The sequence below is a fragment of the Hypanus sabinus genome (genome assembly GCF_030144855.1).
Source record: "Hypanus sabinus isolate sHypSab1 chromosome 5 unlocalized genomic scaffold, sHypSab1.hap1 SUPER_5_unloc_1, whole genome shotgun sequence".
NCBI lineage: Eukaryota > Metazoa > Chordata > Chondrichthyes > Myliobatiformes > Dasyatidae > Hypanus > Hypanus sabinus.
This window is the reverse complement of record NW_026778917.1, coordinates 478,225-495,886: the sequence shown is the minus strand read 5'-3', so window position 1 is coordinate 495,886 and position 17,662 is coordinate 478,225. Positions and strand designations below refer to the sequence as shown.

Genomic DNA, 17,662 nt, shown 5'->3' with positions numbered 1-17,662 from the left:
TGAAATCACTTCATTCCCTTACTGTGTGTGTGTCGGTCTGAATGCCCCTGACACACCACAATCATATCTGCTTCCACCCCAACACGGCGTATTCCAGGCTCCCATCCGGGCTGATTTGAAACCGAACACCACCAGTTTCTCGCGAATCATCAGGGAAATACGTATTCTGCAGCAGCCAATTACGTCCCCGCTAGCAATCGCTTTAAACGTCCCGTCCCTACCCTAGACTGGGACACAACCCGGAACTGGACCCGCTGCTGAAGTTGTTGGGGAGACGCCAGCAAACCGCTGCTGGTAAATCAGTAACATGATAAAGGAGGCTCCCTCGCAACCTCGACAGCACCAGCAGAGTGAAAAGCAGATCCCTTAGAAAGGCTTTTTGTAACCCACCTCCTCACAGCCCAGCCGCCACTACTTTATCCTGCCATTCTGCAGAGGCTGGAAATCCAGAGCAGTTAACACAAAGTGCTGGAGGAACTCAGTAGGCCAGTGAGGTCTCCGTCGGTCAGGGTCGACCATGGATGTTGCGTCCAGCTTGTCCAGATACGCAACCCGGGGCAATACAACGTGGAGGCAAATTTCAAATGAAGACATGGTGGCAACAGGAAGGGTTTTGCATATTCACTTATTTTTACAGAGAGCCAGGAATGATTTATTTACACATTCTTTGTTGAAGTAATGTACAGAACGAACATTCAAATAGATTTACAACATGTAGAATCATTAAACACGGATAATCAATAATAATCCAGATGAGTAATCAATCCACATTTGCTCAAATATTAAACACACACCAGAATTATATACACGGCATCATAGGTTCATTCAATTACAGACATTCAATGCAAAGTACACAAATATAATAGAAATTGTGAAAAACTACAAAAGACAAAGAGAACCAATAATCAAAATAAAACAGAATATAGAACATAGAAACTCTACAGCACATTACAGGTTCTACGGATCACAATGTTGTACCGACCATGTAACCTACTCCAGAAACTACCGAGAAATTCCTCTACTTTTCTGAGCTCCACGTACCGATCCAAGGGTCTCTTAAAACACCCTATCGTATCCTCCTCCACCACCAGCATCACTGACAGCCCATTCCACACATTCGCCACTCTCTGTGTGGAAACACTGACCCCTGACATTCCCTCAGTACCCATTTCCAAGCACCTTAAAACTGTGCCCCCTCATGTTAGCCATTTCAGCCACGGGGAAAAGCCTCTGACTATCCACACGATCAATGCCTCTCATTATCTTATACACCTCTATCAGGTCACCTCTCATCCTCCGTCACTCCAAGGAGAAAAGGCCGAGTTCACCCTACGTATTCTCAAAAGGCACACTCTCCTACCCAGACAGCATCCTTGTAAATCCCGTCTGCACTCTCTCCGTAGTATCCACATCCTTGCTGCACTGAGGTGGCCGCTCTGGGAGCTGGTCCGATGAGGAGAGGTTGAGCGAGCTCGGGATTTTCTCTTTGCAGTGAAGGAGGACGAGAGTGACGTGTACAAGATGACAGGAGGCAGGAACAGAGTGGACAGTCAGAGACTTTTCCCAGGGTGGAAATGGCCCTGTCACAGGCAGCATCAATTTATGGTGATTGGAGGGAAGTACGAGGGAGGATATCGGAGGTGGAGTGATGGATGCAAGGAACAAGCTGCCAGGGGTGTGGTGGAGGCATTTAAAGGAACATGGATGATAGAAAAGTGGAGTGCTAGGTCGGAGGGGAGGGTTCGATTGATGTTAGACTGGATTACAAGGTCAGCACAGCATTATGGGCCAAAGGGCCTGTGTTGTGCTGTAATGTTCAGTGTAAAACCTGAGACAGAACAAATAAATAGGACACAGGAACAGACACCCCGAGTTCCCATCTCAATGCACACCCGTTCCCCAGTAGTTGCTACAGTCAGGAATTGCCCCACACTGGGCAATCCAGCATCTCAGTGGCACCTGCCCCACAGTGTGAGGTGCAGACGTCCTGTGCTCAGGGGCTGGGTGGGTGGAGGTCACGGTGGAGACAGCAGCTGGTGGGAGGGACATGTTCAGTACCGTCCCGGTTCCAGGTCACACAGGGTCAGAGGAACCTCGGGACTTCCGGAGAGGACAGTCCGAACCATCATCCTCACTGGAACTCTCCTGGCCCTCGGTTTCTGGATGCGCTTGACCTGTGAGAGAAAACGTCACACGTCAGTTCCCAGTCTGTAATGAGGGAGGGTAGTTATTCCCTCCCGAGCACCAGGGATGGTGCATCCATTCTCAGTCCCTGAATACACCCGGTTTACCTGTGGATGTGGGACTGGTGTGGTGCAGGAGGTACTTGGACATATCGAGTATAAATATATCAATCATTAGTTATAACCAAGGATAAAGATAGTAATTAGTTATAATCAGGGTTAAAGATGTTAATAATTATATATATCGGGCCTGTTTATTAGATGCTACCTGACCCGCTGTATCCTCCAGCATGTGTGTGTGTTGTCCCAACATCGGACTCACCTTACACCAGGGTGGGATGGGATGAAAGGGAGTGGGATGATAGCGAAGAGGATACTCACCAATCAGTACCGATTTCCTGAGCAGATACAGTCCCAAGATTAACATCACAACCACTGAGAGGACTATAAAGCTGAGAACACTTGCCCAATAATTTCTGGACTCTGGGGGACAGAAAGACGGACAGAATTAAACCTCAGTTCACTGATCCATTTCATGGTCAGAGACCCACAACCAGAATCTTTGTCTGGAAACTGGACTCCCTCCCCACCTCTCTCACTCCAGCCCGTCCAGTAGGGTCCTGGGGGACGTTCTGGACTCCAAGCAGTCCTCACTTCACATCCTACTCTAGGAGATGATATCACGAATAACACAGGAGCAAAAAGTAGGCCGTTCAGCCCATCGGGTCTGCTCTGCTATCCCACTGTGGCTGACTCATTGTCCCTCTCAATCCCATTCTCCTGCCTTCTCACTGTAACCTTAGACACCCCGAATAACCAAGAACCAACAACCTCCATTCTAAATACACCCAATGACGGCCTCCACAGCCGTCTGGGGCAATGAATTCCACAGATTCACCACCCTCTGGCTAAAGAAATTCCTCATCTCTGTCCTAAATGGACGCCCCCGTATCCTGAGACTCCCCCACCACTGGAAACACCTTCTCCACATCCACTGATTCCCACTCACCGCTGGCTGGGTTGAGGTCTGCAGAGACTGGGAGGCTGATCTGCCGACTGCAGCAATTTTCAGCAATGCAGTTGTAGGTGTGGCCACTCAGCCCATCATTCTGCAGGAACAGCAGGGCTCCATGGAAGGTGACGTTCCCACCAGCAGCGTCTGTCTGCCTCTCCCACCGATAGGTGACCTGTCCGGTTCCGAGAGCCGAGCAGTTCAGCGTGACGTGGGAGGCATTCCTGCTGATCTCCACCGTCGGCTCAGACACCGGCTCTGCCAGCAGAGATTTCACTATGAATTAATATCAAATTCCTGAAAACATTCCCCTCAACAAACCCCCCACAGCCAAATCCACTCCACCCCCACTGATACTACCCCTCACTGGGGAAAGTACATTTGTCAGTGAATCACTCACAAGCTGGTGGAGATCGTCACAGCCGGGAGAGCGGGTAGTGCGGATACAAGCTCCACAATTTGTTAAATGTCCCCCATGGCGAGTCTCAACGAGCAGAACCCAGCAGAATCATTTCCACCAACAGGAGAAGGGCCCAAGGCCTGTTACCGGCACCGTCAGGCAGGTTGCTTCGGGCGAACGGGGCTCCTCGGCTGTGACTGGCAGCTCCCGCAGGAGAAGGGAAACCCACGGGACAGACTTCAGGAGGAAACCCCAAGGAGAAATCCGGAACTGGAGTCCCTGAGAAAGTTTATCGTCAGTTCCACGCTGACTGGCAACTGCAGCGATGCTGCTGGTGTCTGACTGTTTCAGTCCCTTTGGATTGATCAGCTGATGGAGATCAAAGTGGAAATGAATCCACAGTAGACAGGGCGGTGAAGGAGACGTTTAGCGTGCTGGCCCGTACAGTCAGGGTACTGACTACAGACGTGAGGGCCATCACGGCACAGTTGTACAAGATGTTGGTGAGGCCACGCTCGGTGTACTGTGGGTGGAGTTGTGGTTATCCTGTCACAGGGAAGGTGTGGAAAAAGTGCAGAGGACATTTACAAGGATGTGAGCTACAGGAACACACACACAAAATGCTGGAGGAGAACTCAGTAGGTCAGGCAGCATCTATGGAGTCGACGTTCCAGGCCAAGTCCTGCCTGGACGTGAGGAACCGGCTTATAGGGTGAGGACAGGCAGGCTGGAACATCATTCCTCCGATTTCCTTCCCGTTACACCTGCTGGTGTTTGGGGCAGCAGTGAAGGTTCTCCATGTCTGTCACTCAGATGTAGAAAGATTTTTCATTGCTGTTTCCTTAACCATTACACTTTATAGACGTGTATTATAAAGGGGCTTAGAATGGAGTCAGTACTTTCCCCCCAGGGAAAAGCATCAAGAAATTCACACGAGATTTCAAGGATCCAGAGTGAGGGAGGGGGTACTGGGCTGAGACACAGCCTGCTGTCGGTCACAGTGAGAGGGGGAAGGCATAGTCGGGGGGGGGGGGGCAGTGACAGGGTCACCTGGGTGGTGCCTGGTTCCTCGGGATCAGAAAGTCTCGTGCTGGGGACCAGCGGGTGGGAGAGGTGGGTACTGCCCCTAAAACGTGGACTTTGCTGGGACATGATGACCTGGGTCACAGGGAGAGGTTAAACCGGTTAACACTGCATTCCTTGGAACATAGCCGACTGAGGGGAGATTTGAAAGGGGTATACAAAATTACGTGGGGTAATTGGACAGGGTAAATGCAAGCAGGCCTTTTCCAGTAAGTTTGGGAGAGACTACAAGAGGTCATGTGTTAAGGGTAAAAGGTGAAATATTTAAGGGGAACAGGAGGGGGAACATCAGCACCTAGAGGGTGGTGAGAGCAAGGACTGAGCTGGCAGGGAAAATGGTGGATATGGGTTTGATTTTCATATTTAAGAGAAATTTTGGATGTTACGTGGATGGGACGGGTAGGGAGGGCTATGGTCCAGGTATGGGCCAATGCGACTCGGGAGAATACATGGACTGAATGGCTGTGGCGATCTATGACACTTTCATAATTTAGTACAGACTAGATGGGCTGAATGGCCTGTTTCTATGCTCTCGTGCTTTCTAACACGACTACTCACCGACAACATGGATCTCAAACTGCTCACGGTCACGGTTTCTCAGCTCCCTCCCAAAGTAGTTTGTCTGCACCTCGTACGTCCCCTGGTCACTCATGTTGATGCCTCGCATCTCGATAACACCATCACTCCGGAAGTGAACCCGGTTCCTGTAGGACGGCCGGATCACGTACGGACTCTCTGGTCGGTCTGACATCCAGGCCAAGATCTTCAGCTGGTTCGGGGACGTTTTCCGCAGAGTCACTTCATACTTGTCTTCACTGACGTGGAGGACGGGAAAGTGGACGGATCCACCAGCAAGGACGGTGGTGATTGAGTCTGGGGAGGCCACAGCCACTCTGCACTGGACCACAGTGAGAACCACTGGAATAAAACATGGAGAAGTTATCACCCTCACACCCGCTGCAGGAAGCAGAGAATTCCTGCAGAAATTGGATAGACTTTGGTGCCAGCAAATCTTCTGAAAAACTCCTAATGAAGCATAGCCACTGGTGTGGAAGTTAGTTAAGACAGGGGATAAAGACAATGTCCAGTCAGGATGGGCCTGGGGCAGTCGTAGTCCACCAGACCTTCAAACTGAGAATGTGCATTCCTGCAGATGGAATAGGTAATGTTGATCGTGAGCATGTGTAATCTACCCGGAGATGGTATGTCAGCAGACAGACATTTTCATCTTGGAAAGGCCTTTGAAGAACCACGATCCTGGAGATACTGGAGACAGATGACGTAGGAATAACAGAACGATGGGAAACACACTGAACAACTAAGGGTTGGAATTTGGAACTCACGGCCTGGCAGGGCGGTGGAAGCCGAGACCTGTACAATGTTTAACAAGTCTCTCGTCCAACACTTGTACTGCCAAGGTACAGGCCACTGACCAAGGCCACTAGAACAGCATGGCTAGGAAGGGTTGAAGGGCCTAATTCTGTAGTGCACGCTTTTGGCAGGATCTCAGATGGAGACGAGGAGGTGTACAGGAGTGAGATCAGCTGTTTGAGTGGGTTGCAACAACAGCCTCTCCCATGACACAGTAACACCAAGGGGATGATTGTGGGTCAGTCCTCACTGAGGGATCACACTGGAAAGGGTGAGCAGTTTCAGGTTTCTGGGTGTCAACATCTCAGAGTTTCTATCCTGAGACCGAGATATTGATGCAATCATGAAGGTGGCACACCAACAACTCTACTTCAAGTGAAGTTTGAGAGGATTTGTTACGTCATCAAAGACATACAGATCTCCACCACGGTCTGTTTTAGCCCGGCTATGAAAGGCTGAGGGTTGGGCACGGGGTGGGTGGCTGGCAACAGAAGCTCCAGAGACCTCATCCCTGGGAGAGGAAGGATCTGGGACGATGGGCTGCATCTGCAGACAACTTGGAACACTGGCCCAGATCCGAGGAATTTGGCGAGTTGCTGTCAGTGGCCTACATCCCAGTAGAGTAAAAGTTCTCCAGATGTACCAGAGAGAGCATTGTGACTGGTTGCATTACCACCTGGAACTGCACCGGATCAGATGAAGCTGCAGAGGGTTGTAAACTCAGCCAGCTCCATCACAAACACAACCCAACCACCAGCAGATGATCAGAGGCCATGCCTCAGGAAGGCAGCACCCAACATGAAGGCCCCTCACCACCCAGATCGTTCCCTCTTCTCATTGCTCCCCACAGGGAGGAGGTACAGGAGCCTGCAGACACACACTCAATGATTCAGGAACAGCTTCTTGCCCTCAGCCAGATATCTGAACTCTCCATGAACACCTCCTCACTGTTATTCTCTTTATTTGTTTTTATAATCGATAGATTTTTATGACTTTACACTGTACTGCTGCGATAAAAGACAGTATTTCACACCATAGGCCAGAGGTAATAAACCCAATACCGATAGCCGGATGACATCAAACCTACAGAGTTCCAGAATGAACCCACATCTCGGCCCCTTCTCCGGAGTGGGATCTCCCAGTACCTGCCAGTATCCACAGGAGCTTCTCTGCCTTCCCATCGGAGTGTAGCATCCTCACAGTTATCCCAGTCTCTCAGCTCGCTCCAGTTCCTTCTGCAGGCAGAATTCCCAGTTCCAGGGCTGGAAAAACCTGGGACGTAGGAGAGTACAGCGAGGGGTCAGGTCGGGTTAATACTTTATCACCCAAATGTACAGAACTGAAATCACTTCATTCCCTTACTGTGTGTGTGTCGGTCTGAATACCCCTGACACACCACAATCATATCTGCTTCCACCCCACCCCGGCCTGTTCCAGGCTCCCATCACTGTGTCAAGCAACTTGCCCCACACATGCCCCCTCCCCATCATCTTTACTCTGTGCCCTCTCCTATTAGACCCTGGCAAACAGACTGACTGCCAAGCCTATTTATTTAGAGACCCGTCCCAGAAGCCCTCGACACCCAATTACCCCCTTGTCAGCAATTAACCTACTAACCAGGTCCTGTTTACCCGGAGGAAACCCGCACGGTCACGGGGAGAAGGTTTTAACTCCTTACAGACTGCGGTGGGAATTGAACCTGGCTCTCGGCGCCGTGATAACCACTACACTACCGCGGCGAGCGAGTTCCCAGTGCGGCTGTGGGTCTGTGAGGGAGGCAGTCAATCTGCGGGAGAGGGGGCACAGGGTGTCCGGGATAACAGTCACTCACCGGTCCGTGGACACGCCCCGCCCACGGTCTGATCCCATTTTACAGCAAACCGGATCCCGGGATGATTTGAAATTAAACACCACCACTTTGTTAAGTGATTAGTTCAAATTCAGCCAATCATCAGGGAAATCTAACCAGTAGAAAGGCTTTTTGTAACCCACCTCTCCGGAGCCGAGCCGTCACTACTTTATCCTGCCAGCTGAGACATTCTGCAGAGGCTGGAAATCCAGAGCAGTTAACACAAAGTGCTGGAGGAACTCCGCAGGTCAGGCAGAGCACAGCGAGGTCTCCGTCGGTCAGGGTCGACCATGGATGTTTCACCCATGACCTTTCATTGTAGTCCCACCCACCCTCAGGACAAAAGCCTGCTTCCATTTACCCTAAGTATACCCCTCATAATTTGTATACCTCATCAAATCTCCTCTCAATCTTCTACGCTCTAAACAACGAAGTCCTAATCTTTCCTGAGAACTCTGACCCGGCAACATCCTTGTAAGTTTTCTCTGCACTCTTTCAAACTTTATTACATTTTTCCTGTATGTAGGTGACCAAAACTGCACTCAATACTCCAAATTAGGCCTCACCAACAGCTCATCAGCCCATCTTTTGAACAACAAAACTTTGATATATGAAGGCCAATGTGCCAAACGTTTTCTTTACAACCCAGTCTACCTGTGACGCCACTCTCCATGGATTACGGACCTCCATTGCAGACCCCTTTGTTCTACCACACTCCTCAGGGCTGCACTGTTCACTGTGTAAGATGAACTATGGTTGGTCCTCCCGAGTTCAACGGTGAAGTTGACGTTGCTTTGCCTCACTTCTATAGAATCTGTGCCTGTTTCCTGAGTAAGTACGAATGCAAAAACCTAGAGGACATGATTTGAGAGTTAGGGGGCAGAAGTTTAAGGGAAACACGAGGGGGTATTTCTTTACTCAAAGAGTGATAGCTGTGTGGAATGAGCTTCCCGTAGAAGTAGTAGAGGCCAGTTCAGTTGTGTCATTTAAGGTAAAATTGGATAGGTATATGGACAGGAAAGGAGTGGAGGGTTATGGGCTGAGTGCGGGTAGGTGGGACTAGGTGAGATTAAGGGTTTGGCACGGACTAGGAGGGCCAAGATGGCCTGTTTCCATGCTGTGATTGTTATATGGTTATATCTCCCCATCGCTGTTGGCTCCACACATGAACTAACGTTCTGATCTGCGGAAAACCAATCTTGTCCATTACAATCCTTCAGCTCTGACCGTTTCTGCAGAATCCCCGAGGATTCTCCTTCACCCTGCCTGATAGGGCAACTTCCTGGCTTCTTTATTGTGCTGCTGATTTCTTAAACATTCCCCGGTATTTCCCATGCTCCATTACTACCACATCTGTCCCTCTCTGCTGAAACCTGCCATGCACTTTTTTTCTTAGCTGGGGTCTCGATATTTCCAGAAAACCAACTGGTTATCTTTACCTGTCATCCTGACAGGCACATGCAAGCTTTGTACTCTCAAAACCGCACTTCGGAAGGCCTCCCACTTGCCAAGTATACCTTTCACAGAAAAGAATCTCTCCCACACTTGCCAAATAATTTCTGAAACCATCAAAACTGGCCTTTCTCCAATTTAGATTCTCAACCCGTGGACCAGACCAATTATTTTCCATATTTAATTGGAAACTAATGGCATTGAGGTAACTGGATGCCTCGTGTTCCCCTCACAAACTTCTGTCACCTGCCCTGTCTCATTCCCTGGAGGAAATGAAGCATTGCATCCTCTGTCACTGGGGCTTCTACATACTGATTAAGGAAACTTTCTTGAACACACTTGACAAACTCTATCCTATTTTATCCTTTTACAGTGTGGGAGTCTCAGTCAATATGAGAAAAGTTAAAATAACCTACTGTAACACAATGTTTCTTGCAACAGTTTGTGATCTCTCTGCAAACCTGTTCCTCTATGTGCCTGGACTGTTGCAAGAAAGTCAAGTGCAAAAGAGAAAACCCATTTTAAAGGCATAATGAGTGCAAGGGCACTTTATCTGAATGATCGTAGTATTCGTAACGACGTCAGTGAACTTCTGGAACAAATATGTAGAAAGGGCTATGATTTAGTAGCCATTACAGAAACATAGTTGCAGGGTGGAGAGGTTTGGGAATTAAATATCCAAGGATATCAGGTAATATGGAAGAACAGGCAGAAAGTTAAGGGATGTGTGGTAGGGCTCTTCATTAAAGGTGAGATCAGGGCGATAGTGAGAGATGACGTAAGATCTAAAGAGCAAAATATTGAACCATCTGGGTAGAGATTAGGAATAGTAAAGGGAAAAAAAATCACCGGTGGGAGTTGTCTATCAGCTACCGAATAATAACATGACAGTGGCACAGGCAATAAGCAGAGAATTATCTGAGGCATGTAAGAAAGGAACAGCAGTTGTCATGGGAAGTTTAACTTGCACATAGACTGGGTGAATCAAGGATGTCTTGAGAACTTCAGACAGTGAATACACGATAACGTTCTTCAACAGCATGTTACCCCTACACACTATCTTAGACCTGGTCCTGTGCAATGAGGCAGGTAAAGTTAGCAATCTTGTAGTTAAGGATCCTCTTGGAAAGAGTGATCGCAGTATGATTGAGTTTCTCATACAAATAGAGGATGCGATAGTTCGATCTAAAACCAGTGTATTATGCCTAAACAAGGGAGACTACAACGGGATGAGGGAGGAGTTGGATAGCGTAGACTGGAAACACAGGCTATATGAGGAACAGCGGATGACTTTCAAACAGATTTTTCACAGTGCTCATGTCCGTATTGGAGCTGTCTGAGTTGACAGCTTTCTACAGCTTTTCCAAACCCGTGCAGTTGCTCCTCCCTATCAGACAGTGATACAATTGTCTGTTTCAGGAAGGTTAGGGACATTGGCCAATGTTGAGGTGGATGAGTTCCCAGGGTCAGACAGTATCTGTCCCAGGAAATGACAGGAAGGACGGGGGTGGGGGGGAGTGTAGTTGAGAGACGATGGTCACTTGTCTGCCATTTGTCTGTCACGGATGGGGTGCCAGATGACCAGAGTATGGCTCATGTTGTTCGCTCACTCAAAGATGCCAGCAAACTACAGGATGGTGAAGTGATTGGAAAACATCCTCATGGATAGCGTCCATGAAATGTAGGAGGGAGGGATTAAGAGTAGTCAGAATGATCAGGTCACAGGAAATGCATTTGTTTTCTCTTGGAAACACGGGAGGGATGGGTTAAGAGGAGTCGGAATGGTTTGGTGCAGGGGAGATCAGGTCACAGGAAATGCATCTGTTTTATCCTGGAAATGCAGGAGGTTGGATAAAGAGGAGTCGGAATGGTTTGGTCCGGGGAGATCAGGTCTCTGAGATGTGATTGCTTTTCCCTGCAGGTGGTAACTGACAAAATGGCTGAAGGTAGGTGGTAAATGTGGTTGGAAGGGTTGTAGCAAGGCTTTCAGAATCAGATCGTTGCTCCAAGGCTCCTCTCACTATAGGAAACATCCTCTGCATGTACATTCGGGTTCACTGATCGAGCAGAAACGGCAGGGACTTGTGGCAGGTTTGGAGCTTTGCACAGTGGCCAATCAGTGTTCCGGATTGATTAGCAAGAAGAAATTAAAGTAGGGCAGTGGAAAGCAGAGTGGCTATCGTCAGAGCGGGCAGAGTTGGAGTGGAGATTTTGAGGCTTTAGCTCTTCTGAGATTCACACAGAGAAGGAGAGAATGAAAGCTGCAGTTTCTTTCCAGCTTCTTTACATTTCCTCATTTTGAACAGTTGAGATGCCAGGCAGGATAGTGGAATGCCCCTCTTGCATGGTGTGGGAAGTCAGCGAGCCCTCCAGTGCCCAGACAACTTCACCTGAAGAAATGCATCCAGCTGCAGCTTCTAACAAACCAATCTGGCCTGACTTGAGAACGGCCATGAGAGGGAGCTGGAACTGGATGAACTCCGGATCATTCAAGAGGCTGAAGGGGTGATAGACAGGTAAGACTTATAGAGAGGTGTCCTCCCAGGGTGCAGGACACAGATGACACAGGATGGGAAAAGGGGTTAACCAGCCACTGCAGAGTACCCCTGTGGCCACCCCCCTCAACAACAGGTATATTACTTTCGATAGTTGGGGGGAATGACCCAACAGAGCAATGGTACGTTGCTTCCTGGGTGCCAGTGTCCAGGGCATCTCGGATCGAGTCCTCAGCATTCTTAAGTGGGAGGGTGAGCAGCCGAGGTCATAGTCCGTGTAGGTAGGGATCTCTGACATAGGCAGGAAGAGTGACAAGGTTCTGCAAAGGGAGTTCAGGGAGTTAAAGGGCAGGGCCTCCAGGGCTGTGATCTCAGGATTACTACCATGACACATGCTAGTGAGGCCAGAAACAGGAAGATTACACAGTTAAAACAGGTGGCTAAGGAGGGAGGGAGTTGGGGTTGGATCATGGGGCTCTCTTCCAGACAAAGTGGGACCTGTACAGAAGACAACACACACAAAATGCTGGTGGAACACAGCAGGCCAGGCAGCATCTATAAGGAGAAGCACTGTCGATGTTTCGGGCTGAGCCTGCTGTGTTCCACCAGCATTTTGTGTGAGTTGTTTGAATTTCCAGCATCTGCAGATTTCCTCATGTTTGCCCTGTACGGACGAGACAGTTTGCACCTGAACTGGAGGGGGACGAATGTCTCTGTGGGATGGGTTGATAGTTAAATTAGAGTTGCAGGGGGATGGGAACCGAGAACCAGAAGAGATAGTGGAGAGGTCATAGAGACTGATGTTGATTAGACCTCAAAGTCAGGAGTCAAAAGGTTAATCATAGTGTGATTTGTCCTGAACTGTGTATATTTCAAAGGAAGAAGTATCATAGGAAAGGTGGGTGAGCTCAGAGCATGGATCAACACCTGGAATTATGATGTTGTAGGCATTAGTGAGACTTGATTGCAGGAGGGGTAGGAGTGGCAGCTCAATAATCTGGGGTTCTGTTTTTCAAACACGACAGAGCAGGAGGGATTAAAGGAAGAGGGGTGGTGTTCCTCGTCAGGGAGAATGTCACAGCAGTGCTCACTCTGGAGAGACTGGAGAACTGGCCTAGCGAGTCTTTACAGATCGAACTGAGAAGTACGAGACGTAGGACCACATTAATAGGGTTCTAATACAGACCACGCAACAGTCCAGGCATAGAAAGGCACAAATTTGCAGAGAGATCACAGACTGTTGCAAGAAACATAATGCTGTTACAGTAGGTTATTTTAATTTTTCACATATTGACTGAGACTCCCACACTGTAATAGGATAGGATAGAGTTTGTCAAATGTGTTCAAAAAGTTTCCTTAATCAGTATGTGGAAGCCCCAGTGACAGAGGATGCAATGCTTCATTTCCTCCAGGGAATGAGACAGGGCAGGTGACAGAGGTTTGTGGGGGCTTCTGGGACGGGTCTCACAATGCAATTAGTTTCAAACTGAATATGGAAAAGAATTGGTCTGGTCCACGGGTTGAGAATCTAAATTGGAGAAAGGCCAGTTTTGAAGGTTTCAGAAATTATTTAGCAAGTGTCGACTGGGAAAGGTTCTTTTCTGGGAAAGGTATACTTGGCAAGTGGGAGGCCTTCCGAAGTGCGGTTTTGAGAGTACAAAGCTTGCATGTGCCTGTCAGGATGACAGTGTAGGGAAGCTGGGTTTTCAGGAAATTTCAAGGCCCTAGCTAAGAAAAAAAAATGCATGTTAGGTTTTGACAGGTAGGAAAAAATGTGGTAGTTATGGAGCATGAGAAATACCAGGGAACGTTTAAGAAATCAGGAGAGATAAAAAGAAGCCAGGAAGTTGCCCTATCAGGCAGGGTGAAGGAGAATCCTCGGGGATTCTGGAGATACGGTCGGATTGTAGTGGACGAGATCAGAACGTTAGTCCGTGTGTGGAGCCAACAGAGATGGGGAGATCTGAAAGAGGTTTTTTGCATTCGTATTTACTCAGGAGACAGGCACAGATTCTATAGAAGTGAGGCAAAGCGACATCAACTTCACAGACCCTATACTGATGAGCAGGTGTTTAATCCCCAGAGCCTGACAAGAGGTTCCCTCAGACCCCACGGGAGGCAAGTGCAGAAACTGCTGGAGCCATAGCAGAGATATTTTAATCACCCTTAACAACGAGAGAGGTACTCTATTGGCTGCTGTTGTGGAGGGGTAGGATTTTCAGTTCTGTCAGCTAATGTTGCTCAGCTGCTTAAAAAGGCTCTAAACATAAAGCAGATTATAGGTCGACGAGTCTGACATCATTGGTGGGAAAGTTATTGGAAGATATCCTAAAGCATCAGACATTGACATTTGGATCGACGTGGACTGATTAAGGATCATCAGCATGGCTGGTGTGGGGTAAGGTCAACGACGACCATCGGAGTTTGCAGTAGGATCTGGGTCAGCTGCAAAAATAAGCTGTAGAGTGGCAGATAGAATTTAATGCCGACAGTTCGGTAGGACCAACCATAGTTCATCTTACACAGTGAACAGTGGAGCCCTGAGGAGTGTGGTAGAACAAAGGCGTCTGCAATGGAGGTCCGTCATTAATTGAAATCATAGGTAGACTGGGTCATAAAGAAAACTTTTGGCACATTGGCCGTCATATATCAAACACAAAGTACACTGCAGATGCTGAGGCCAAATCAACATGTACAAACAAGCTGGATGAACTCAGCAGGTCAGGCAGCATCCGTTGAAATGAGCAGTCAACGTTTCGGACCGAGACCCTTCGGCAGGAGGGGGCAGGTGCCCTATAAAGAAGGTGGGGGGAGGGTGAAAAACCAATCAGAGGAAAGATCAAGGGGTGGGGGAGGGGATAGGCAGGAGAGGTGAAGAAGGAATGTAAGGGGAAAGCACTATGGGTAGTAGATGAAGGCAGAATCATGAGGGAGGTGATAGGCAGCTGGAAGAGGAGGCAGAGTGAAAATGGGATGGGGGAAGGGAGAGGGAGGGAATTACTGGAAGTTGGAGAATTCGATGTTCATGCCAAGGGGCTGGAGACTACCCAGATGGTAGATGAAGTGTTGCTCCTCCAACCTGAGATTGGCCTCATCATGGCAGTAGAGGAGGCCAAGTACGGACATATCCGAATGGGAATGTGAAGCAGAGTTGAAGTGGGTGGCAACCGGGAGATCCTGTCTGTTGTGGTGGGTGGAACGGAGGAGCTCGACAAAACGGTCCCCCAATCTGCGTCAGGTCTCACCGACATACAGGATGTATGTCCTCCCTCCCTCTTCCCCCATCCCACTTTCACTCTGCCTCCTCTTCCAGCTGCCTATCACCTCTCTCATGATTCTGCCCCGTAGTGCTTTCCCCTTACATTCCTTCTTCGCCTCTCCTGCCTATCCCCTCCCCCACCCCTTGATCTTCCCTCTGATTGGTTTTCCACCCTCCCCCCACCTTCTTTATAGGGTCGCTGCCCCCTCCTTCTTCAGTCCTGACCCGAAACCTTGACTGTTCATTTTGGCGGATGCTGCCCAACCTGCTGAGTTCATCCAGCTTGTTTGTATGGGCCGTCATGTATTTGAAAGCGTGCAGAGAAAATTTACAAGGATGTTGCCGGGTCAGAGTTCTCAGGAAAAATTAGGACTTCGTTCTTTAGAGCGTAGAAGATTGAGAGGAGATTTGATGAAGTATATAAATTATGAGGGGTATACTTAGGGTAAATGGAAGCAGGCTTTGGTACTGAGGGTGGGTGGGACTACAACGAAAGGTCATGGGTTAAGGGTGATGGGTGAAAGTCTAAAGGGGATATGAGGGAACATCTTCATTCAGAGGGTGGTGAGAGTGAGGAATGAGCTGCCAACACAAGTGATCCGTGTGAGCTCGACTCTGCTGCTGAGAGTCTCTGCGTTGCGTCGAGAGGGGTGGGGGTGCCCGGGGGGGCGGGGGCTACACGGGCAGCAGATTGCTCTCCATGTTGTACTGCCCCGGGTTGGGAATCTGGACAAGCTGGACGCAACATCCATGGTCGACCCTGACCGACGGAGACCTCACTGACCTGCTGAGTTCCTCCAGCACTTTGTGTTAACTGCTCTGGATTTCCAGCCTCTGCAGAATGTCTCAGCTGGCAGGATAAAGTAGTGGCGGCTGGGCTGTGAGGAGGTGGGTTACAAAAAGCCTTTCTACTAAGGGAAGGGAACTGTTTTTCACTCTGCTGGTGCTGTCGAGGTTGCTAGGGAGCCTCCTTTATCATGTTACTGATTTACCAGCAGCGGTTTGCTGGCGTCTCCCCAACAACTTCAGCAGCGGGTCCAGTTCCGGGTTGTGAACCGACCCAGTCTCGGGTAGGGGCGGGGCGTTTAAAGCGATTGCTAGCGGGGACGTAATTGGCTGCTGCAGAATACATCTGGTTAGATTTCCCTGATGATTGGCTGAATTTGAACTAATCACTTAACAATTTAATTTTAAATCAGCCCGGGATCCGGTTTGCTGTAAAACGGGATCAGACCGTGGTCGGGGCGTGTCTACGGACCGGTGAGTGACTGTTATCCCGGACACCCTGCGCTCCCTCTCCCGCGGATTGACTGCCTCCCTCACAGACCCACAGCCGCGCTGGGAACTCGCTCGCCGCGGTAGTGTAGTGGTTAACACGGCGCCGAGAGCCAGGTTCAATTCCCACCGCAGTCTGTAAGGAGTTAAAACCTTCTCCCCGTGACCGTGCGGGTTTCCTCCGGGTAAACAGGTCCTGGTTAGTAGGTTAATTGCTGACAAGGGGGTAATTGGGTGTCGAGGGCTTCTGGGACGGGTCTCTAAATAAATAGGCTTGGTGGTCAGTCAAATAGGAAAGGGCACAGGGTAAAGATGACGGGATGTGGGGTGGGGGACGCTGAGGGGAGATGTGTGGAGCAAGTTGCTTGAGCCTGGAACAGGCCGGGGTGGGGTGGAAGCAGATATGATTGTGGTGTGTTAGGGGCATTCAGACCGACACACACACAGTAAGGGAATGGAGTGATTTCAGTTCTGTACATTTGGGTGATAAAGTATTAACCCGACCTGACCCCTCGCTGTACTCTCCTCCGTCCCAGGTTTTTCCAGCCCTGGAACTGGGAATTCTGCCTGCAGAAGGAACTGGAGCGAGCTGACAGACTGGGATAACTGTGAGGATGCTACACTCCGATGGGAAGGCAGAGAAGCTCCTGTGGATACTGGCAGGTACTGGGAGATCCCACTCCGGAGAAGGGGCCGAGATGTGGGTTCAATCTGGAACACTGTAGGTTTGATGTCATCCGGCTATCGGTATTGGGTTTATTACCTCTGTCCTATGGTGTGAAATTCTGTCTTTTATCGCAGCAGTACAGTGTAAAGACATAAAAATCTATCGATTATAAAACAAATAAAGAGAAAAACAGTGAGGAGGTGTTCATGGAGAGTTCAGATATCTGGCTGAGGGCTCTCACGTACCCCATGTCCGGGTTACCAAACCAGCAGAAATAGAATAATACTTTGGAGTCCAGTATTACTGTAACTAATAGTGTTTATTAGTAAACTAAGTAATACAGTACTATAAAATGCAAATATATATAAAAACAGGTTAGCGGTAATATATACTGAAGTGTGGAAATAGGAATCAAAACCAAGCTCTATCAAAGTCTAGGGGTAAATGAATTGTCATAAGATGGTGCAGAATTCAGTTCAGTTTAAGTCGAGGTTGTTGCTCTTGTAATGTTGGAGAGAGAGGGGGAGAGGGAGACAGGGAGAGGGAGAGGGTGATTCCGTTGTCTTCTTGTCCTGTTGTGGTCACCGACTGTGACCCCTCCGTACCAGGCACGATC

At 49.0% G+C, this 17,662-nt stretch overlaps 1 protein-coding gene across 2 annotated transcripts; it reads right to left on the bottom strand.

Moving 5' to 3' along the window:
* Positions 1-443: 443 nt before the first annotated feature.
* LOC132385430 (uncharacterized) lies at positions 444-15,903 on the bottom strand. 2 transcript variants are annotated; one of them, XM_059957497.1, is made up of 6 exons: positions 15,889-15,903; positions 7,195-7,321; positions 5,237-5,596; positions 3,193-3,453; positions 2,565-2,666; positions 444-2,174 (listed from the first exon to the last, which is right to left on the bottom strand). In XM_059957497.1, exons 2-6 carry the CDS (start codon positions 7,241-7,243, stop codon positions 2,074-2,076), a joined length of 873 nt encoding a protein of 290 aa, XP_059813480.1. In that variant the 5' UTR covers positions 7,244-7,321; positions 15,889-15,903; the 3' UTR covers positions 444-2,073. The 2 variants fall into 2 exon arrangements, with proteins under 2 accessions (XP_059813480.1, XP_059813478.1); XM_059957495.1 differs by lacking the exon at positions 15,889-15,903 and adding an exon at positions 7,881-8,025.
* Between the last annotated feature and the right edge of the window lie 1,759 nt (positions 15,904-17,662).